At 36.5% G+C, this 22607-nt stretch overlaps 1 protein-coding gene across 1 annotated transcript in view; it reads right to left on the bottom strand.

The window, feature by feature from the left end:
• Positions 1-946: 946 nt before the first annotated feature.
• The window catches only part of COL3A1 (collagen type III alpha 1 chain), a gene marked incomplete at its 5' end in the record, with an annotated part of 38848 nt that continues 17187 nt past the window's right edge, over positions 947-22607 (bottom strand). Inside the window, 41 exons of the mRNA XM_079710691.1 lie at positions 947-2079; positions 2832-3074; positions 3456-3643; positions 4251-4533; positions 5402-5509; positions 5605-5658; positions 5955-6062; positions 6446-6499; positions 6980-7087; positions 7176-7229; positions 7968-8075; positions 9036-9143; positions 9253-9414; positions 9609-9662; positions 9945-9998; positions 10452-10559; positions 11308-11361; positions 12080-12133; positions 12228-12281; positions 13768-13821; positions 14230-14337; positions 14425-14523; positions 15102-15146; positions 15478-15531; positions 16088-16141; positions 16473-16526; positions 16637-16690; positions 17017-17115; positions 17274-17327; positions 17653-17751; positions 18362-18415; positions 18604-18711; positions 18834-18887; positions 19090-19188; positions 19335-19379; positions 19934-20032; positions 20442-20495; positions 21075-21119; positions 21574-21627; positions 21995-22039; positions 22468-22521. Coding sequence (XP_079566817.1) covers positions 1933-2079; positions 2832-3074; positions 3456-3643; positions 4251-4533; positions 5402-5509; positions 5605-5658; positions 5955-6062; positions 6446-6499; positions 6980-7087; positions 7176-7229; positions 7968-8075; positions 9036-9143; positions 9253-9414; positions 9609-9662; positions 9945-9998; positions 10452-10559; positions 11308-11361; positions 12080-12133; positions 12228-12281; positions 13768-13821; positions 14230-14337; positions 14425-14523; positions 15102-15146; positions 15478-15531; positions 16088-16141; positions 16473-16526; positions 16637-16690; positions 17017-17115; positions 17274-17327; positions 17653-17751; positions 18362-18415; positions 18604-18711; positions 18834-18887; positions 19090-19188; positions 19335-19379; positions 19934-20032; positions 20442-20495; positions 21075-21119; positions 21574-21627; positions 21995-22039; positions 22468-22521 — 3588 coding nt within the window. The 3' untranslated portion in view covers positions 947-1932. The remainder of the gene's footprint in view (positions 2080-2831; positions 3075-3455; positions 3644-4250; positions 4534-5401; positions 5510-5604; positions 5659-5954; positions 6063-6445; positions 6500-6979; positions 7088-7175; positions 7230-7967; positions 8076-9035; positions 9144-9252; positions 9415-9608; positions 9663-9944; positions 9999-10451; positions 10560-11307; positions 11362-12079; positions 12134-12227; positions 12282-13767; positions 13822-14229; positions 14338-14424; positions 14524-15101; positions 15147-15477; positions 15532-16087; positions 16142-16472; positions 16527-16636; positions 16691-17016; positions 17116-17273; positions 17328-17652; positions 17752-18361; positions 18416-18603; positions 18712-18833; positions 18888-19089; positions 19189-19334; positions 19380-19933; positions 20033-20441; positions 20496-21074; positions 21120-21573; positions 21628-21994; positions 22040-22467; positions 22522-22607) is intronic.

Consider the following 22607-nt stretch of genomic DNA (forward strand, 5'->3'; position numbering starts at 1 on the left):
AATTAAGGTTGCAGATGGAATTAAGGTTGCTAATCAACTAACCTAAAAATGGGGAAATTATCCTGAATTATCTATTTGGGGGCTGGGCTGATGTAGTTAAAAGAGTCCTTATAAATGAAAGATGAGGCAGGAGAGCCAATGTCAGAGTGATGCAATGTGAGAAAGACTTGACCAAATATTGCTGGCTTTGAATATGTCTAAAATGAAACTGCAAGGAATTTAATTTCTAATGCATAACACAAATAGACTCAGATAGATAGATAGATGATAGATAGATAATATTTCTGAAAATATGCACAAGAAACTGCTAACATTGGTTGCCGCTAGCTTGGAGGATAAGTAGACTAAGAGTCTTGACATTTGACTGATGGAATTTTTATTTTTGAAAGTGTTATTATTATTAATTATATAGAGTGAATACATTTCAAACTATAAAGTCAGGTATGCAAGACGATGCTATTTTCATTTGCAGTAAATAAAAGATTAAAAACTTGTTGGTGGAGAAGGGGCTGACCCAAGAGGAAAATGAGGCAGTGTTTAGAGGTGATAGAGAAAGGCTAAGCTTGCAATTGTTGTTAATATTAATGTCTGTTTTGCCAGACCCTGCTTACTTCCTTCTAAATTACCAGCAATTTCCTCCCTGATTACTACCACTTTGGAGACTCCCTAATTTACTATGTTACTGTTTCCAGGGATTGTGTCATATAGAAGCCCTCAGTTTTCAATATGCCCCAAGGAGTTCCACTAAATATGATCTAAAAATCTGCAAGATTCCCCATGGCGCATTATCTCTGTTCCCAGCATGAGTTATATCATCTCATATTCCTGAAAGTCTTTGCATTATTAAGCCAGAGATCTAGGATTCAATATGCTTTTTTTCAAGAAAAATCACTAGATTGTAAACTTGAATTTTTTAAATCTATGAAAAGTTGACAAAAACCAGGAATGTTTATTATGATATTTTATTATGAGTGTCTGTAAGAAAAAAAAGATCAACAACCACATACAAGCTTACAAAGTTTAATTTCAACACATTCTCTGTTATTGTGACAAAAGCAGCCCCAAAATTTATTTTTTGTTGTTGTTGTTGACTTTTACAGGTTGCAGAGAAAGAGTCCCCGGCAGTGACACACCAGGAAATCTTTTTGACCGGAGACACGTACAGATGGTGTGCATCTGTGTTTTGAACGTAAGGCAACAATTCTGACCTAGAGTTTTAAAAGTGAAAGTACATTAGCACCAGAACATGTGTCTTTAAAGTCTTGCCAAATATTGGTAATCTTGACCAGCAATGACAAGAAAAAGGAAAAGCACCTTTAAAAGCAGTTGATATTCAAGATTAAAATAATTATGGCTCCAAAAATATTTCTTTAAATTCTTGTACTACACTCTACTCTTTCTTTTAACCAATATTTTAGGAACTTAATCAGTGAAATTTATAAGTTTTGGTATTTTATACAATTTTTTTCATCTTCTGGGGCTTATAGAATTCATCTGTGTTTCTGACCAGGTTGAGGTAGTTGAAACAGGAAGGTCTTTTCTAATTTCATGTTTGACTATTTCAGAAGAAAGGTTATCTTTTGATGGCAAGCGCTGTCATTGCTCTGCAAATGGGCTAGGATTCAAAGAATGTAACACAGTGTTATTGGAAGAGTGTTGAAGTTTATTTATTATAGCACCACTGAGACATTTTGAAATTGGAATTGGTAAAAAAATAGAACAAAAAGCATTTGAAGTGTATTTGGTGTAACAGCAAAAAAATATAAAAAATAAAAAATGTATTCTTTTTTGGTCAAATTACACTTTTTCCAAAAATTTTGGAAATAAATAGCTGGAACTTAGTTGGTCACTTGTACTGGTTGACAAGATTAGAACAAGAGGAACACATATGGAGTGTGAAACTTTTTGCTGGGATTTCAGATAGAGTTTGGTTTATAAAAAGCAAACAGGGCCAACGTCCACACCAAATTCTTGATCAGGACCACCAATATCGTAGGGTGCAATATCTACAATAGGTAGTCTGACGGCCTTGCGTGTTCGATATTCGAAGACTGTTTTGCCCCATTCCCCAGTGTGTTTCTGTAAAAAAGAGCAAAAAAAAAAAAAAAAGTAAGTGATCATGACATTACAATTACTTAGACAGTTTCTCTGTTTGACGAAGTTAAAAAAAAATTTTGTTGAAGGGAGTTGCCAACTTGCCATGTATATTATCTTCCATACATCTGAGACCTGCTCCAGTTCAAAGTGATAATTCTCCCAGTTGATAAACCATATTGTTAACCAAAAGCCTTATAGGGCTTCAGGGTAAAGCCAACAAGGAGATTGCCACAGGCAGTCCATTCTCAGAAACCTTGGTTCTGGTCATTGTTACCAGGTATAGAGCTGGTTTACTAAGAAGTGGACAGGTCTCTCACATTGGAATCTGTTAATATTAGAAGTGAATTCTCCTTCTGTTCATAAATGATAATAACAAATGATTGATTTAAAGTTAACCTTTAAAATTAAAAAGAGATTTTAGATTGAGTCCATATGATGGCAATTACGTAGAGTGGATAGTAACTGTCTAAATTATCTGGCAAAGTTTATATCATGGATTTAAACTTCAATTGCTTTCACATCAGCTGGTTTTCACCTGGAGGTTGAGAAGATATACTCATTTTTTGTGTGATTTAACCTTCCCTGGAATGGATCAGTAGATTCAATATAACTCACACCAAATGCCATCTTTTGTTCAACCTCATTATTTTTATTCCTTCTTTTCAAAGTAGCATGATTAAATGAGATATGCTAAGCTCATTATGATGCATGCTTATAAAAATGCTGTTACTTACAGTGCAACCATCCTCCAGAACTGAGTAGGTGAATTTGCCATTTCCTTCAGCCTTGAATTCGCCTTCATTTGAGCCCATCAGCCTCAAGGCTTTCTTCACATTCCCACTGGCATGATCCATGTATGCAATGCTATTCTTGCAGTGATATGTGATGTTCTGGGAGGCCTGGCTGGAGAGAAGTCGGAGGAATGCCAGCTGGACATCGAGGACATCTTCAGGAAGTTCAGGATTGCCATAGCTAAACTGTGATAGGGAACAAGTAAGGCTGGTCAAACATTTTAGCTGCAGTTATACATAAGGGATTCATGCAGTGTAGTATGGTCATTGTAATGTAAGTTGTTCATATATTTTATGTATGACTATGTCTTTACTGCATGTATAACATACAATACTAGAGTAAAGAAGGTCTTAAGAATTGAAGGAAAGTTGGTAACTTACGAAGAATAATTTAATCTAGTTTAGCTTTTGAGAGACAAGTTATAAAAGTAGTTACCTGAGTATATAAAATTTTTCACTTTTCTATTTATTAACTAAATTTGTTTTGTGATGAACAAATGGGAGGAACAAAAAAGTCAGCTAAGTAGAGATGGATTAGTTAAAGAAAAATGGTATATAGTTTCTTACCTGAAAACCACCATCCATGGATTCTCCAAACCAAACATGTTTCTTCTCAGCAGCAGAATTTGTCCACCAGTTCTTACGTGGAACAGTCAAAGGACTGGCATTTATGCACGTTTCCCCATTTTCCATGTTACAGTATACTTTAATAGCGTCCATCCTGCAACCTTGGTTAGGATCAACCCAATATTCTCCTGAATAGTCACAAAAAGGACAATGGAATTGGTTATAATATCCAGTAATGGGATTTGGACCAAAATGATTTTGTAAGGCATTCATAATGTTGACTGCTAACGTATTTGTATTTTATGTATTTGTACTTTTATAGTGTAGCAGAATAGAGGAACTTTTAGATTGTTTCTTAATTTGAAAAAATTGATAAGTAGATTTATTATAAAAATTGTTTCAATAAATAAATGTTGCAATAATTAAATTACAAATTATGTCTGCATCAAATTACAAGCACAGTGATATACGTTGTTTATCACTCAAACAACTTTGTGATGATATGGAAAGACATGCCAAACTATAATTTGTATTAAAATTTCTATAAAACTGTCTTTAGATTTTCCTATATTTGGCATATTTTGAATTTACATTACAGTTCAAGTACACCTACAAAATTCATGTTTTCTTACTCAGAGTATCAAGAAGTTTCAATTCAACTAACATTCTTTAAGTACTATCTCTGCTATATAATATTTTCTATTCCCAGTAAAATTTTCCTTTCCCTTAAATTCTAATATAAGCAGTTTTCTCTGTTATCCTGCTGCCATGAGTGTGAAAGATTCCCCAGCGTACCACTCTTGAGTTCAGGATGGCAGAATTTCAGGTCTCTGCAGTTCCGAGCAGGGTTTTTACGAGAACCATCAGGACTAAGGAGGCTTTCTATTTGTCCATTGACTGATTTGAGTGAAGTCATAATCTCGTCGGTGTTGATTTTGAAATCCATTGGTTCATCTCCATAATATGGGGCAAAACCCCCAGATTTTTCACCAGTGGTGACAATCCCACCACCACAGCATGGACCAGGGGCACCAGGGGGCCCAGGAGGGCCTGGTTGTCCTGGGTGGCCTGGGGAGCCCTAGGAAGGGTAAGAACATACATCACTGAGGGGCACTGGTTGGTATTCACTGAAAAAAATATGTTGCTAACCCCCCAAAATGCATTACAAACAATTAATATATTGTGTCATAATAATTGTTTCAGTAAAAGTTTATTTGGGTTGTTTTGTGATCAAATATTAACCAATTTATAAAAACTATAATTCATTGTTATGATACTTAGTGTGTTGCAGTGTGTAAGAAGAATTGGTGTTGGAACACACATTTTACTCTCTCATGTTTCCTTCTGTATAAATGATGTAAGCAATTCTAATGCTGACATGACAGAGGGGTTATGATCAGGAAACTTAGATTGTGATCCCAACTTTGGAATCTAACTTTGTGTTTTGGGTCTAACCACTTAACTTATTTGTGTTTTAATTGTGTAACTTGTGGGGATAATAGCTTTTCTTCTGTTTACTCCAAAAGTGTAGGATAAGAATGTATTAGGGATGATGGTATCAGTAGCAAAACAGGAGTCATGGAAGCCATTTGAGAAGTGGAATGTACTTTACACTTGTAAATCATTAAGATTATCATAATTGTGACATCTCTAATATGAGATCAGTGCTGACAGAGTTCATCTTATTAATTGGGCTATGTCTTTATTCTGATATAACTGTTACCTCATGAACTGTAAGAAAGGTTCTTTCTCCCAGTCATTATAGTGTGATGAGAAAGTCTTCACGTGGGGGAGAATGTCTTAAAGTCATTGCTCAGATCCTAAATTAGGTTTGGTAATTGCGTGGTGTTTAACTCACTATCTCAGTTTTAAAATATTGCAAAGTGTTTCTGAAAATGTGAAAATTAAAGCAAATTAAATACACATATTTATAAGTGATGTCTTACCTCAGATCCTCTTTCTCCTCTGTTACCTCGAGGCCCTGGTGGTCCAATGGGACCAGGTAGTCCACTTGTTCCATCTTTGCCAGGGGACCCACTGGGTCCAGCAGGTCCCTAAGAAATTATCATGATATCACAATGCTAGAATATTTTCTTGCAGTGCTAACATTTTAAAATATGACCTTCCAATATCTTTCTATGGTACGTACTCTGGGGCCTGCAGGTCCTGGACTACCGACTGCACCTTGGTGACCAGAGGGACCCTGAAAGGAAAGGAAGGTGAATATGAGTGAAGACTTTAAAAAGGCTTAGGAAACTGTATGTTCAAGATCAGATCAAGAAACATGGGGATCATGATAAAATATGATTTCCTTTTCCTTTAATATCCCCATTGTCTCATGCCAACTACTATTTCAAATAAGCCCTCAAATCCGTTTCTAATCTCTTTTAGCATAGACTTTCACAGATGAACATTTTTCTACCATTGTTCTCTAAGATTTGCCTATCTCATTAGTTAAAATGCATTGAGGGGATTTTCTAACAAAATGGATCCACTTACTGGGGAACCTGGGGCACCTGGGTTACCAGGGAATCCACGATGTCCTTTGATGCCATTAGCACCACGTTCACCCGTTTCACCTTTGTCACCACGTGGGCCTTGGGGACCCTTCACAAACAAATTTCGAGTTAAGGTCATACACACATACACATTGGAAAAACAAAATAGGATTTATAAGAATTAAGTCCATTTTATAACATTCTACAAGCTAGAAATCCCATCAACAAACACTGCATACTTGGAATGATAAAGATTGTTCTTGTGGTTGTTTTGATCTTGGACTGAGAATTGTATGGAGCCCCAATAATTGATGTGTAACCTCATAGCCCCAAGGAACTTTTAGATCCTAAATTGCTTTCTATATCATCAAAGGAAAGTTTAAATTTGGTTCCATAATTATGTATTTAGTCATCCCTTTTTGCTGAGCATGCCAGAAAATAGAATATTTCCCACACTGTAGAATTAGTTAAAAAAAAAAAAAAAAGACTTACAGGAGGACCTCTTGAACCAACAGGACCTGGAGCACCAGAAGGACCAGCGGGGCCCTAAAATAAAAATAAACAAATGAACACACACAGGGAAGTGTTTATTTATTGATACAGTTTTGTTTTACTTAAACGTTAATAATTTCATTGTGAGGGAATAATGATATGTCTGCTATTATTGAAAGTTAGTATTATTTTCTCCTTAAAAATCCTTTACCTGTTTATAGCTTTACCAGGGGGTCTGAATAGGAAAGCTGAGAAAACCCTGTTAATTCAACCTTATATTGACCAAGTGGATATACACTTAGTGTGATTAATGCCATTTTGAATTTTAATAATGAATTCTTCATTGACTACTGCCAGAAATTCTCATATATCTTTATTACCACAGTTGCCTAAGGACTGACTAGCATAGAAAACTGTGAAACAATTGAGAGTAGATCTTTTGGTTGGCAGAGATGACATTCTATTTTCTACCTACTGAACTCCTTATTGAGGAAAATAGATAAGTAGGGAAAGATGGAGTTCGTGAGAACTCACAGTTTCTCCTCTGTCACCACTCTTTCCAGCTGCACCGACAGGGCCAGGTGGGCCTGGATGACCAGGAGCACCAGGGGGGCCAGGAGAGCCATTTTCACCACGGTCACCCTGTGGACAAGGTCACAGTTCCAAAACCAATCTGATCAGCAGCTATTGTTTTAATTACACAAACCTATTGTACGTGTGCCTGTTATACCTTGCCACCAGGAGCTCCATCTCGGCCTGGCAGACCATCTGATCCAGGGTTTCCCTGATTAAAGAAAAAAAAAAGAGGAAGAAATGAAATCAAATTCTTTGGAACCATTTAAATACCATCTAAGCCCTGCATTCTCAATGGGAAAAATATCATCCTAAAGAGGATAAAAATTGGTTCTTGGGAGTGAAAAATCTTAGATATGGCAATGGGTGTGGCCCTTCAAGGAGTGACAATACCTAAACAGACATGCAGTATATCTATGGTACTAAAGTTTCACAGGGTGAGGGAGCGAGCAGTGACTAGGAAAAAAAGTCTAAAAAGGAGCCTTAGGGGGGGAAATAATAAATAAAATCTTGACACACCGTAATTTAAGCTGATAACGGAAATCTACAATTTAAGGAAAGACTAATCACAGATAACATGCAGTATATTTTTACCCAGAAGGAATGTTGTAAATTGGGGCTCTCCCCATCCACAACTTTTTTATTATTTAGCTAAAGATCATATTCTTTTCCATTAATGATCATTCATTGGGTAAATACTAAAGAACATGAACATTTAAGGCTATTCTAAGTTGTAATAGAAAGAATATCTATTACTAGAGAAAGGAGAACTTTGAAATGCACAATCCTCGGAGAGAGGTTCTCCTTTATGACAAAGAAAGTACATCTTACCACTTTCTTGATAATTTTCTTTTATCATAGAAACTCAATGGCCCAATTTGACCCTTGCTTAAATAAATTATCAAATACTACCCGGCTTATTGTGTATTTTCTAAGAACTAGTACTTACATCTCTTCCAGGTTCACCAGCTGCACCAGCCAGACCAGGAAGACCCTGGGCTCCAGGAGGACCACGTTCTCCATTGAGACCACCAGGTCCTGGTTTCCCACTTTCACCCTGTGTACAAAAGAATAAAATAAATTTGTGTTTTAACTTAAGAAATCAATTAATATGATATTATCAGCTGTCTTTATTTCCCAATTTCTATCGAATTTGTTCCTAAAAGTATCCCTGCCATAGGGGAAAAGCTTTGGGGAAGCAAGCTTCTTGTCTTTTCTAACTTGACCAATGAACCTGGATACCAAAAGCCTGAGTAATTACATTGATTATCATATTAGAATACATCCTAATATGAGGTACATAAATAGACATGGCTATTGTAAGAAAAATATAATGATGAGCCATCATGAAACTATAGGTTTATGGTACCCATTAGAATTAGGTTATATTGAACGTTTGGCTCTATTTAAAGAATATATACATTTATTGGGAATGTTCATATAAATTGACTAGACTTAAATGTTATATTGTAATTTCACTACAATCGTATATGACATTTAGTTTAAAGAGGTGCTCAAAGTGAAAAAAGTCATGCCCTAATAAAGTACGATTTTATTACCCTATTTTCTAAATAAATATTTAAGATGTTGAGCACTAGGATGTTATAGTAATATCAGTGAAAGAAAGTCAGGAGTATAAAATGAATTGAGTTGACGGATAATTGGTATCAATTAAAGGCTTTCATAGGTCTATAATCTGACATCATTTCCCGCTTCAAGACTGACAGTCAGCAAACTGAAGAATGCTGACAAGTTTCCTAACAGGTATTTGAGATGACAAGATATTTTTTCTGTGATATCAATCTATTTGTTTTGATGTTCAAGGCCGGTCTATTATGTGCATTGTTTTTGTGTTCCAGAGACTTTTAATAATATGCATGCTTCCTGAAAATTTGAAAATATCAAGAATTTGCATCTAATTACAGGAAAACTTGATCATTACATACTTGCTATGTTTATGCGATGTCTGAAGATTATCAAAGGAAACAAGAGTCCAGTGAAAGATAGCTATACTCACCTTGGGGCCCTGTGGGCCGAGGTTGCCCCTAGCACCTGGCATGCCTGGTGGGCCTGCAAGACCTCGTGGTCCAGTAATCCCTGCAATTCCAAGTGGGCCTGGAGCTCCCTGTTGTAACAGATAATGAAATCTTAGTTATTCTTTATGTGACTATGTTTTCCTCTGCTGGACTTGTGATTGAAAATAAAACTACTGTCAATTAATAGAGACCACTCACCGCAGGGCCCTGGGAGCCAGGTGGTCCCTTCTCACCTGGTTGGCCAGCATCACCCTTTGGTCCAGACACCCCAGGGCTGCCAGGAGCACCATTACTACCAGCTTGACCTGGGGGACCATCTTTGCCTGGAGGACCGCTGGGGCCTGGGGGGCCTGGGTTACCCTACAAAGAAATGTTTGAAATTTGAATATTTTATAATGAACAAGTAATTTTCCCCCCTCTTTTACCTGCATTCAAATAATTTTATATGTGATTTAATACAAAGAGAAGTAGCAATGGATAAGTTTCTCACCTTATGTATATATGAATGCTCTTTATGGAATATATGGTTAAAAAATACTTTTAAAAGTTCTTACGTTATTGCCAGGAGGACCAGGAAGACCACGACCACCAGGGAAGCCAGCAGCACCCTGTGAGATTATAAATATATTTTTGATGCCAAAAATCAAGGAAAATAAATAATTAACCACTAAAAACAAATATAAATTGTAAGAAATGTGGTAGGACCTGCATTCTACTCTGGGATCACTTATGGTTTGTTTTTGCCTCTTGGAATTTACATATAACTCACATATGAATGAGTGATTATAATTTTATACTCTCTTTAGGGATCTAGTGCTTTCAAAGCAGTTTTTATACAGATTGATATTAATTAATGCTTTTCAATAATAGTTAAGAGGATCATTACTTACAGGACCACCAGGACTGCCACGTTCACCTTTGACACCTGGGGGACCAGGGGAACCCTATATGGAAGGGAGATGGAAATGGTTTATAAGAATAGCACCAAAGTCAAAATCTGGGAGAAGTAGTAAGCCTTTGTAAGTCAGTAACTCTACTTATCATGATAATCATCTTGTAATACATACAATCATTATGTTGTACATCTTAAACTTACACAATACAATGTTATATGTCAATTATATCTCAGTAGAACTGGAGGAAAAACATTACTACAGAAATGAGAAGCTACATCAAAAAAAAAAATCAAAAACAAAACCAGTAACTCTATGAGGACATTAAAATAATTTGACTGAGGTCATATCTAGATTGTTGGAGTCAAGCGTCAAACTCAGAACTGTATTCCTAGGAAAACTGTACCCTTGTCACTATGTCAAGCTCTCTCAGTATGAAATATTGAAGTATCGACAAATCTAAGTGCTTTCCATTAGAAGGCTTAGAGAAAGAGAAATACTTACAGAAGGCCCAGCACTTCCGGGGGGCCCTGCGATTCCAGGAGGGCCTCCTTCACCTTTCTCACCAGGAGCGCCTCTTTCACCTTTACCACCAGGCTCACCGTTCTGGCCCTGCATTCAGAAACAAAAACAGCCTGTGAGCTTACATCCTTCACAATACACTGGGCTTGTCCTTGTTTTCCTTCAGAAAATAGAATTCATCAGGTGGAGAGCTATTGAAATAAAATTGGAAAAGAAGAGTCTTTGAAGACATGGAAGAAACAAAGACAATGAAAATGTTTCCATGACAGGGACTTCCCTGGTGGTCCAGTGGTTAAGACTCTGAGCTTCCACTGCAGGGGGCATGGGTTCGATCCCTGGTTGGGGAACTAAGATCCCGCATGCCCCATTATGTGCCCCCCCACCACCCAAAAAGAGTTTCTATGATAAAAGAAAGTTATCAAGAAAGTGGTAAGATATACATTCTTTGTCATAAAGGAGAACCTCTCTCCAAGGATTGTGCATTTCAAAGCAATCACCAGTAAATGCATTTGAGAAAGACGGGGCTTAGAGCAAATTTTAATTAGTACCATCTAATAATGGAAGAAACTTTCAAATTTTCAGAGTGCTTTAAGTCTAGGGGATCATGTTAGCCTCATTAACCTGGCATAAAGACAGGCCAGGTGTTTTTATCTCCATCTTTTAAACAGTAAGAATAGAGATAATGTGTAAGAAAATAAAGGAGGTGCATAAATGAACCCCCATAAGGAATGAGTGGTGGAGATAGATTAGAATTCAGACTTGACTTATACTTCTGCTATTTTCAGTGAGATAGTGATTCTGGGCTGTGTGATATGTATGTTTTAATGTTCATACTTACAGGAGCACCAGGGAAGCCGGCAGGTCCTGGTGGCCCATGTTCACCTCTCTCACCCTTAAGTGAAAAATATACTCATTAGCCACAGTGAAGACATCTCCCCATTGGGAACACACGTCATCCTCTGTATCATCTTTCCTTTAAGCTAAGAAAAGACAGTGTTAGTGTGCAAAGCTAACTAACATAGCTTAACCTCTGAAGACTTTTCCGTTTCTCAATAAAATTCAAAGTAGACAACACCAGAACCATTGATTCCTTCTGCTTCTGACTGTTATATTATTTGGAAGAAAAATAATTTGAGAATTTTGAAGTGTTTAAAAGACTTATTTGTATAACTTCTAAAAATGTAAGGATTTAAAAAAATAAAAATATGGTAAAAGTTTTGAGAAATCAATCATTAAATTGATTAATTAAAAACATTTACTAAATATCTCTCCTGAGTCTGCAAACCCTGAAGGCAGAGAATTTTAGATCTAGAAGGAGGCTCAGGCAAAGATCCTATAGCTTTAAGAAATACTCATTTACAAATGCATATTACTTGTGCAATTTTTATATTTTTTCCAGAATTATTTAGGAAGGATGGCAAGATTTGAAATGGTCTCTTCTGAATTTTAGATTTAAGAACTTTAACCTTGCCTTGCATGTCATATGATGCCTAAAGACAGCATCCCATCATTGAGACTCAGGACCACAAGCAGAATTGCTGAAGAGGGAAGCACAGGTAGCTGCTGCCTGTGTGGGGTTAAAATTATGTTGAAATGTCTTAAACACTTACAGGGCCACCACGAGGACCAGCTATACCCGGAATTCCAGGGGCACCACTTTCACCCTTAAAAAAGAGAAAAATAATTTATATTGCCCTGCATCCAAACAACAATGACGACAAAAGACATTTTCTTCTTCTAAATAGTGCCAAGTGTTACCTTATCTCCAGGCTGACCAGCTGGACCAGGGGGACCAATGGGACCAGTAGGACCCTAAAGAAAATAGAAATATACTTTAATTTCGAAGACAAAAAGCACCATTTTCCTTATTAATCAAAGAGCATATACAAGGACATACTGTTCATCTAATAAACTAGATAATATGATTGCTTTGATAGCTTGAATGATATGCTCTTCACTCAGTGTGTAAATAATGCAGAGTTTAGTAAATATAAGATTTTATGGATTATATAATTCAGTGGCAATTTATAGATTCATTTTTTTCTTTCTATTGCAGAAGATAAATAAGATGTGATATAAGATTTCAGTCGTATCTTTTAAAATTAAAGTGCATTGCCTTATTCAATTGTATGATAATTCAAAATATTTCATTTAACCACTTAAAGTATTGTTACACATATTAAAGTTTTCACATTGAAGTTTTCAAATATTAAAGTTTTACTTATATTACATAAATAAAATATTAGATTAAAAAAATTGTATGATGGCTTACTCATCTAGTCTGTTAAAAGTGAAACATTTATGAATTTTTTTAAGGCAACTACAGTAAAGATAATGTCTATCTAATGGCTTATTTATCATGTTTATTTGCTACAGTCATATCTAGGTGTTTACTAATGTGAATAGAATTGCTTGTAATATGTTTTTTTTCAATTTTTATTTTGAAATAGTTATATAGATTCACGGAAGTTTGCAAAGAAATATACAGGAGAATCCTGTGAATTTTTCTCCCAGCCTCCTTCAGGATTACATCTTACACAACTATGGTATAGTATCAAAACAAAGCAATTGACATTGGTACAACCCATAGAGCTTATTCAGTTTGCACCAGTTATACATGCACTCATTTGTGTGTGTGTGTGTGTGTGTGCATGTAGTTCTATGACATTTTAATATGCTTAGCCTCACATGACCACCACCACAATCAAGATATTCAAAGGTACAATCATCATAAAAGACTCCCTCATGTCACTTCTTTATAGTTACACCCATCTCCCTCTCCCCTATTCCTCAATTCTGGCAACCATAAAGCTGTTCTATATAATTACGTTATTTCACAAATGTTACATGAATGGAATCATGCAGTACGTCCTTCTGAGATTGACTTCTGTCACTCATCATGATGTCCTTGGTGTTTGTATAAGTTGTTGCATGTATCAGCTTTTCATTGCTAAGTAATATTCCATGGTATGAATGTACCATGGAATCTCAATATTTTTTAAAATCAAAAAGTTCCTTAATCAGCATTGAATTTTAGTGACTTATTATGACTTCAGCTTATAACATTTATCATACTTTTGAGATTTCTTCCATTCTTAGGTCACTGTTGAACTATTAGTGATAGAAATCAGGAATTTTAACAATCATGTCATTTGGGTCTTCTTATTAATGCCCAGAAGGTAGTAAAGTATGGTCTAACTTATCATGAGAAGTTTTTGGAAAAAATACAAGTTGAGGTGAGGGACTACTCCATATCACATACAGATAAATTCTGTTTCTCCCCAATTTGAGTACTCACCCTTGGACCATCTTTCCCTGGAGCACCATCGACACCTGAACTGCCGGGCTCACCCTGTCAAATAAAAGCCAGAGTCATCAGATTAGAGGTATCTTCACTGAAAACATGCCAAGAAGAGGACAAACCCTCAAGATTAGCTGCAATGTATAGTAGATGTTCTGCTTAAAAAGTTGCTTTAGAAATCCATCTCAAATTACACGTACTAGATGGGGGTGCGGTGGGAGGGAGGTCCAGGGGGGAGGGGTTATAGGTATACATAAAGTTGATTCACTTCATTGTACAGCAGAAACTAACCCAACATTGTAAAGCAATTTTACTCCAATTTAAAAAAAAATCTAAAAATAAATAAGTAAATAAAATGGTAATATTAATTTTGAAAATAGATTACTTTCCAGAAATGTTGCCTTCCTTTAACCAACAAAGTCTGTTTTATTACATAATTAACAGAGAATAAGTTGGTACCTTATCACCTTTTGGACCAGGGCCTCCAGGACCCCCTCTTTCTCCAGGCATTCCTTGCAGACCAGGTGAACCAGCATTACCAGGTGGCCCAGGGAGACCAGCAGGGCCCTGAAATTAAAGGAGAAATAGTAAATCACAAGAAAGAAATGAAATGCATTTTGTAAAATCTAGGTGAATTGAATTATGTGGAGTTACCTTTCCTCCTTCGGAACCAGGGGGGCCAGTTCCCCCTCTAGGCCCAGGGGACCCTGGAGGTCCAGTAGGTCCACGTTCACCGGGGGCACCAGAATCACCCTGTAGTAGGAAAATGGAATATCCCTGTTAGGAAAACCAAGGCTAAAAACAAAGCAAAAACACCCTAAATTGTATTGTTTTGATATAGACCACAAGGCTCTTAACTTACATTTTTGAACAATTTAGACATTTTTATAATTAGAAAAGACATTTGATCAACTGAGTGAGAAACGGAAACACAAAATTAGTTAATCTAAACAAGGAAACTTGGATAGCTGGTCTGATGAGCTAGCTTTGACAGTATTATTATTATTTTATCACAAAGGCAAATTTTTTAAGTTCCTCTACCAAAACAGTTTTTCTGTAGAGAGCCAACGCACTAGAAAAGTTTTCTTTTGAAATTTCACATCCATAGTTGACTCTACAGTGTTTATTCATGTCAGAAAATTTCATTTTCCAGATGATGCAAATTTAATGTATTGGAAATGCCTCAGGTTACCCTAAGTGTATTCACCAAACATTTGCAATGTCGTGCTTCTAAAAAAAGGAATATTTTGGTTTGCTGTACTAAAACTGTGTCACTAATCAACTGCTCTATAACATGCTGAAGAAATGAGAAAATAAATGGAAATATTTACCTTGCCTCCTGGAGTTCCAGGTGAACCAGCCTCACCCTTTGGGCCCTAGGAGATTGGCATTGCATGATTAGGCCTCTATCAGAATATACGTTATATAAGTATAAGCAAAATACACACTTGACTTGCATACTGTATAATTTGTACAATCTTGGGCTGTATACTCTTCCTTGAATTCCTTTTATTTTATGGTAAAATTCAAACTTTCCGTGGAATAGTTATGACTGAATAATTTTTCTTTGTTTTATTAATGAATATTTCACAACGAATTATTAAAGCTCAGATACCATGGCATGAAAGCGCAGAAGTTAATAATTTATAAAGGATTCGTATTTATTATTTTGGTTTCTGAGTTTTGAAAAAATGGCAAGCAACTTACAGGTTCACCAGGTTTTCCATTTTCTCCTGGAGGGCCACTCGTTCCAGGCAAGCCCTACAAAGAATCATATTTGTATTGTGTAATCACTTCAAACATTGCTTATAGAAAAGCTTCTCTCATGTAAGTATGTTTCTGCAAAGTATTCAAAAAATGGTTTTAGCAGTCTTTTTAGGTGTAAAAAATATGTAGCTCTCAAAATCCAACGATAGAGAGGTGATAGTCGTATCTTACAAACCTATGTTCATCTCCCTCAATTCTTTCTGTTGCTGTATATAAAAATGAATTGATGAGTGTGGTGAGATGAATTTAGCTATATACATTTAAATTACAATAAAAATAAGTATAAGCATATAGAATTATGCGAACTTTATTTTTTTTTAATTATTAATGCACTCATTCTAGAATAGGCATGGAAGTTATGCCTATTAACATTGCCTATTGTTTTATTTCAAGGTAGAAGACAGATCCACACATTTTAAGCTTAAGATGCATTATAATCTTTTAGTGTCACAAAAAAACTGAACAGCTGATTAACTCAACAAATACAACTATCAAAGGAAAGTACTGATAAAAGTAGGTGCCCAATGACATTTAAGTAACAAATTCTTACTTGTAATCCTTGTGGACCAGGACTTCCTGTGTCTCCTTTTTCACCACCTGGTCCCTATGTACAAAAAAATATTGAGATGCTTCATTATAAGATATCCTTTCATATTTAGTTCACACAGTTTTAATTTCATCAGGCCAGTTGCTTAATTAAAAAATTAATGGTGTAAAGGAGGGCAGAGTCTGGCTTGTAGAAGTGATGCAAGGGAGACATGTACAATATAAACTTTACTCAGTATTAGTATTTAGCTAGCTAACTAACTAAACAAGCTTTGTAATTGCTTTGGTGAACTATAATGATATAGTGTCAGAGATTGTATAATTCCCAAAGTCTTCCCTTGGCCCCAGTCCCATCCACTTCCATTTCCAATTTATGTGAGTAAACTTACGGTAGGTCCTGGGGGACCCTGAGGTCCAGTCTCACCATTCTTTCCAGGAGGACCCTGAAAAAAAAAGCAGTTATGGAAGTAGAGATAAAGATAATAGAAGTCATAGAGTTGGAGAGAAATGCTTCTACTAGAAGACTGGAAATGAGTGGATGAAATCTACATACCTGAAGGCCAGGACCTCCAGGACTACCACGTTCTCCATTCTTTCCAGGAGCACCCTAAAGAAGTAGCCAGTATTTACTTATTCCCAAAAGGGAATTATTCATTATAGTGTTCTCTCATGTTTTTGATCTGTCCCCTACACACACATGCATACATCCACAACCGAAAACTACTTTCGAGAACTACGTTTCCATAAATGTTCCACTCTTTGCCCAGAACTCCAGAAAAAATACTTTAGCTCCCTTCTCACATGGTATTTTGATTTTCATGTACTCTTCCGTGCTTTGAAGTGGAGATCAATTTTTGGCCATCTGCACTCCCATATAGAAAGTAAAAGACCTTTTGTCAAATATTTATTGAAGAAACGAAGGAAGGAACTCACATCATTTCCTTTAGGGCCAGGGAAACCCATGACACCAGGCTGACCTCGGGAACCAGGTGAGCCTGGAGGACCTGGTCGACCACTTTCTCCTTGACTTCCCTAATGAGAAAAAATTATATTAATAGAGGTTTCATAGAAATCTGATCAAAATATACAATGTACATACCAAGGCTATACAATATACATCAAGCCTAGTCTAAACTGTGCATTTCATTATTCTCTGGACTTGTAAAATGAGATGTTAAAAATGTACTTACAGGAGGCCCTGGTTTCCCATCGCTGCCTGGTCCTCCAGGACTACCGGGCATACCCTAAATGGAAGAATTCAGTCAGTCAGCTGATTTTAAAATGATAATTAAAAAAAACTAAAAGCACCTATCTGTAAAATTTTGAGCTTTCCACTGACATATGTAGCTTCGTATTTGCACACGTTTTTCTGTTTGTAAATATCTTCGTCAAGCATTCTATTTTCTGTTCTTCAATCTATACTAGCTTAAGTTTTCTTCAGAGAATTTTGTTTTGTTTTCTTTTGAGCCTACAAAATGTATAGTCTGATTTAAGTTATTTTTGAACGTTCTTCATTTGCTTTTCCTCTTAGTAAATGACACTGTCAATCAAAGAAGTGTTCCTCTTTACCCTCAATCCTGGACCTCCAGGGAGGCCGTCTCGGCCAGGTTCTCCAGAAGCTCCTCTGGGCCCTGCAGGGCCTGGACCACCACGTTCCCCGGGGGGACCCTACATGATGAAATAAATCAACATGTATGTAAAAGGGCCTTCATTGACCTAGACGTTGACAGTACTTAGGTTGCAACTAGAGAAGTTCTTTTAGTCCCTTAAAGAGAGTTGGGGTGTTGCTGGCATGCTCAGCATAAATCACCGTTACCTATTAGCTTGGGTTGTCCTACCGGAAATATTTTAAGGCAACTTCGATGAACATCACATGCTGAAGAAAGCAATATTTAGTGGGCTTAGCAGTATAGTTTGGTGCATATAAAATCAAATATCTTTGATATTATGAAATCAGATTTGCACTGCACTTCAGAGTTTCCAAAGAACTTTCAGGCATTTTAGTCTAACATATTCTTGCAATGATACTGAGAAAAATAGTTCCCAATTGACAGATAAATTAAAGAATTCTCATAGAGGTTAAATAACGTTAGTTACAAAGCTAAGAGAATGGCTGAGCAGAGGATGCAATCATTGTTTTACATTGGGAATTATTATTTTTTTAACTCCAATATATTTCATTCAGACAGTTAGGTGCTAATTAATGGGAAACTGTATAGAAGAATATACCTATGTGTAGCCCCAGCATTTCTGAACATTGAAAACTAAAGCTATCTACCTTTTCTCCTGGAAGGCCATTTGCTCCAGCAGGTCCTCGGAATCCAGGTATACCCTGAAATAGTGAAAGGCAAATATTTAAGTCCAAAGTGTCAAAACTTTTTCATAATTCTCATATTATGAAATGCTTCAAAACAATATTTGGGATTGAGTACTACTCAAATTAAGAACAAACATGGTTGCCTCACAGCGAAGGTGAAGTTCTATGATTGTTTTCCTTTTCGATGCTCGTGGGAAACGTACCCTTTCTCCTGCAGCTCCAGGAAGTCCGTTCGCACCAGGTTCTCCAGGAGAACCGTCTTTGCCATCCTCACCCTTAAGTCCTGGAATACCTGGAGAACCAGCTTCCCCCTGTGAAAGGAGGTCAATAAAGAAATAATGACTGAATTTCATTGTTAATTTTTTACCTGTTTATTTCCTGATTATGGTATACATTTCTAAGAAAGAATCAAATCTGTTAGGGCAATACTTACGCGTTCCCCACGTGGTCCTGGCTCTCCTTTGGCTCCATTCTTACCGGGTTCACCCTAAATGGGACATAATCTTGGTTTAAAAATGTGGAAAATAGACTAACAAAATAATAACTAGTCACACTTGATTCCATTATAAAACCAGAGTGAAATCAATATAAATTCAATGGAACAAGAACAAAGAGCCTGCTATTTCTTTTTTTTACTGTGAGAAATAAGCCACACCTTTCAGACAATACAGGAAAAATAGACAACTTACTGCAGCACCTCGCTGCCCGGGAGCACCATTGGTACCAGAGGGTCCTGGAGGACCTCGAGCTCCTATCAGTCCAGGAGCCCCAGGAATGCCAGCAGGACCCTAGAAACAATCCAAGAACATTAACATTAGGCAAACTTGAACTTTCTTTTCTAAATAGCTAACTTAAATGTATTGTCCTGCAAAATGCAGAGGAAGCCAATAATATGTGTGTGGCTGAATGCGGGTGAGTGGTGGGGGCATCTTACCATTTCACCTTTACCACCAGGACTACCATGACTCCCAGGAGGGCCCTAGAGGGGGGAAAAGAGCATATTAATAAGAATGCAAATAGTGCATATATTTTTGAAGTTGCTTATATAAGTAAAATAAATTTATTGATGGGTGTTGTGCTTTATAGAGATTAGGTGATTCTTCCAACTACAGCGCAACACATAAAATGTCACAAAAAATGATCATTATCTGAATAAATTAAAGGTAATATGCACTTGGTCTAAATTATTAAATAAGTACATAGAGAAGAGGGTTTTGGTCTTGTTTCTTTTCCGAATTTTTCTGATTGGTGATTAGTTTGGGGCACAGTCTTCAAAGTATCAGATAACTCTCCATCCTCTACTTATTCTGTGTCATATAACCATAAAATTCATAAATTCTAGAAAAATTCAGACTGCAAAACTAATTTCAGTGTTAGTCAAAGCAATATTTATCATAGTAGAGTTATTGCAGAGCACTAAGCAACACTTCTTTGCAAAAAAGTAATTTTAATTGATAGCAACATTAGAACATATGCTTTCATGAAATAAAGTGTAGCAATGCTTTCCCTTAATCAGCCATATTTGGTACTTACAGGAGGACCTGGAGCACCAGCATGTCCCTGAGGTCCAGGTTCTCCTCTTTGTCCAGGGGCGCCACTTGAACCAGGAGATCCCGCAGGTCCAACTTCACCCTAAGAGATAAAACCCTAAGTAGTCAGTCTCCCTTACCACTTCTAGTCTCTTGGCCAGTTTGCTAGTCAGTCCTGTTTAAACCCATCTCCCAAAAGCTGAAGTAGTATGATAATTAAAGCAAAGTTTCATTAATCATATAGGCAGAGAAAAATGGTAACCATGTGTGTGACTGTGTTATCTCTGTTTGCAGAAAGAGACTGGGAAAAAAGAAAAGACAACAGAAGAGATCAGAATAGCAAAAGGCCAGGAATAAAACCCCTTTTGGAATCAAGAATAGGGCTTTAAAGATCTATATAGCTCAAAGAAATCCACTTGACTGTTAAAAAAATCACTTTCAAGAAGCAGCCCAATGATTTTCTGTTGTCTCAAAGATATATTTTACATTCTTCTACAGAAATACATGTTTACCTTAGCACCAGGGGAACCAGGGAATCCTGCAGTTCCAGGGGGACCAGGCGGACCCTAAAAAAATAAATAGCATTTCAAGAGCTCTTAATCAAGTAAAAGAAAACCAACACTACTGGTAAATAATAAGTGGGTACATACACAATACAGAGGAAAATTAGATAAAAACAGTATTTATCATCAGAGATGAACATTATGTGGAGAAATAGTGTGGTAAAATAAAAAGAAAATTTGGATCCCCCATGCGTGACAACTTATGCTATGAATTCTGGTGACTTTGTGCAGGTCACTTAGCCTTGAGCTCTCATTTATAAAATAGAGATAGCATTATTATCTATGTTTCAGGACTCTTTTAATTGTCATATCCAATATTGGCCCTTAACTAACATTATAAACACCATACAGATGTTAGTAACTGGCCAAGTATAATAAGAAGTATCAGAATTTTGTTTATGGGCTTACCGTTTCTAGATTAATTGTTCCTAGATTTTGTTTATGGGATTAGTGTCAGTTTGAATCAGATATTTATGAACAATGTTGAGTTTTAGGTCTACAATCCATGTTATTCCACTACTCCAAAATTCCATAATCTCTCATTACACTAAGCCCATCAGGGTTAGATGAAAAGTTACTTACTGGTTGTCCATCACTTCCTCGAGCTCCATCATTACCTCGAGCCCCCTAAAAAGAGAAGTTGGTCTCAAATATCTTCTTTCTGAAAGGCTGGTCACAAGTAATGTTTTAACTAAAAGTCTGACTCAATTGAGTTGACTTTTCCTCAAGTATATTAAAATCTGCTTAATAATTATATACCTTTCGAGGGAAATTGTTGAAATTTTGATAGGTACAGCAATGATCTAATGTAGAAAGATTGGATTCTGTGTTTTACAGAACTGAAGGCAAATTAATGCATAAATATGCCAAGTTAACACATTAAAAAAATCCTCAACAGATAATAACTATAAAACACTTATTTGTTTGCATAGAGTTAGAGTTATGACTAAAATCTTTATGGAGGTGACTTTAAATGCAATTTTATAGAAAACTTCTTGCAGATTGTCACAGCCTGAAAATTGACTGAGACACTTCTCGGTGACTCGGCTTGTAATTGTGTAATGTCAGTAAGAATACTCACTGCAGCTCCAGGAAGTCCTGGTCGTCCTCTCTCACCAGCAGGTCCTCTTGGACCCTACAGAATAAAATGAAAAGTGTGGTCTTATTTTATTTTATTATTATTTTTTTGTGGTACGTGGGCCTCTCACTGTTGTGGCCTCTCCCATTGCGGAGCATAGGCTCCGGACGCGCAGGCTCAGCGGCCATGGCTCACGGGCCCAGCCGCTCCGCGGCATGTGGGATCCTCCCGGACCGGGGCACGAACCGGTGTCCCCTGCATTGGCAGGTGGACTCTCAACCACTGTGCCACCAGGGAAGCCCCAGTGTGGTCTTATTTTAAACTAGATACATGTGAGAATGGTTGGAGAGTGAGCGAGGCAAGTTTTGCGTTAGGTGGAAGTTAATAGTAAAACTGAAAATTGTATGATAAGAAACAAAATTACCATTGCTCCAGGAGATCCATTTTCACCTGGAAGGCCATTTTCACCCTAGAAACATGTAAAATGTGTCACCATTTTGTATAACAGGAGGAGAAATTTATAACTTTTTCAACACAGCATATTATAAAAAACATATGGAACCAAGAAAAAGATTACATTTTAACAATACCAAATTTTTGTTAGCAATCTTATACGCTATAAATCTCAGTTTTTGCATTTTAAAAACTTGAGGACTAAACAGACGTAATCAACATGTTACTCAGGGGTGCTCAATCATTTCTAATCTAGACAGTTCAAGTTATCAGCTTTCATGGAAGTTTTAAGAGAACATCTCAATTAGTCGCTGTTATTTAGCTCTTAAAATGCAAAACTCAGGTATGTTTTAGAAAAAGGCAAACCCTAAAATATCAGTCTTAAATATAGCTATAATACTTGAATAAATTTATTTATGAAAATATGATTTTGTTGTGATTTACCTTTAATCCAGGAGCACCTTGTTCGCCTTTTTCTCCATTTCGTCCATCAAAGCCCTTTGAAATAGGTAAAAGTAGTAAAAATATTAAGATCTGTTAACAATTCAGAACAGTTAAAAACTTTACATTAAATTTTTTATAGC

This window comes from Hyperoodon ampullatus (genome assembly GCF_949752795.1).
Source record: "Hyperoodon ampullatus genome assembly, chromosome: 8".
NCBI classification, from domain to species: Eukaryota; Metazoa; Chordata; class Mammalia; order Artiodactyla; family Ziphiidae; genus Hyperoodon; species Hyperoodon ampullatus.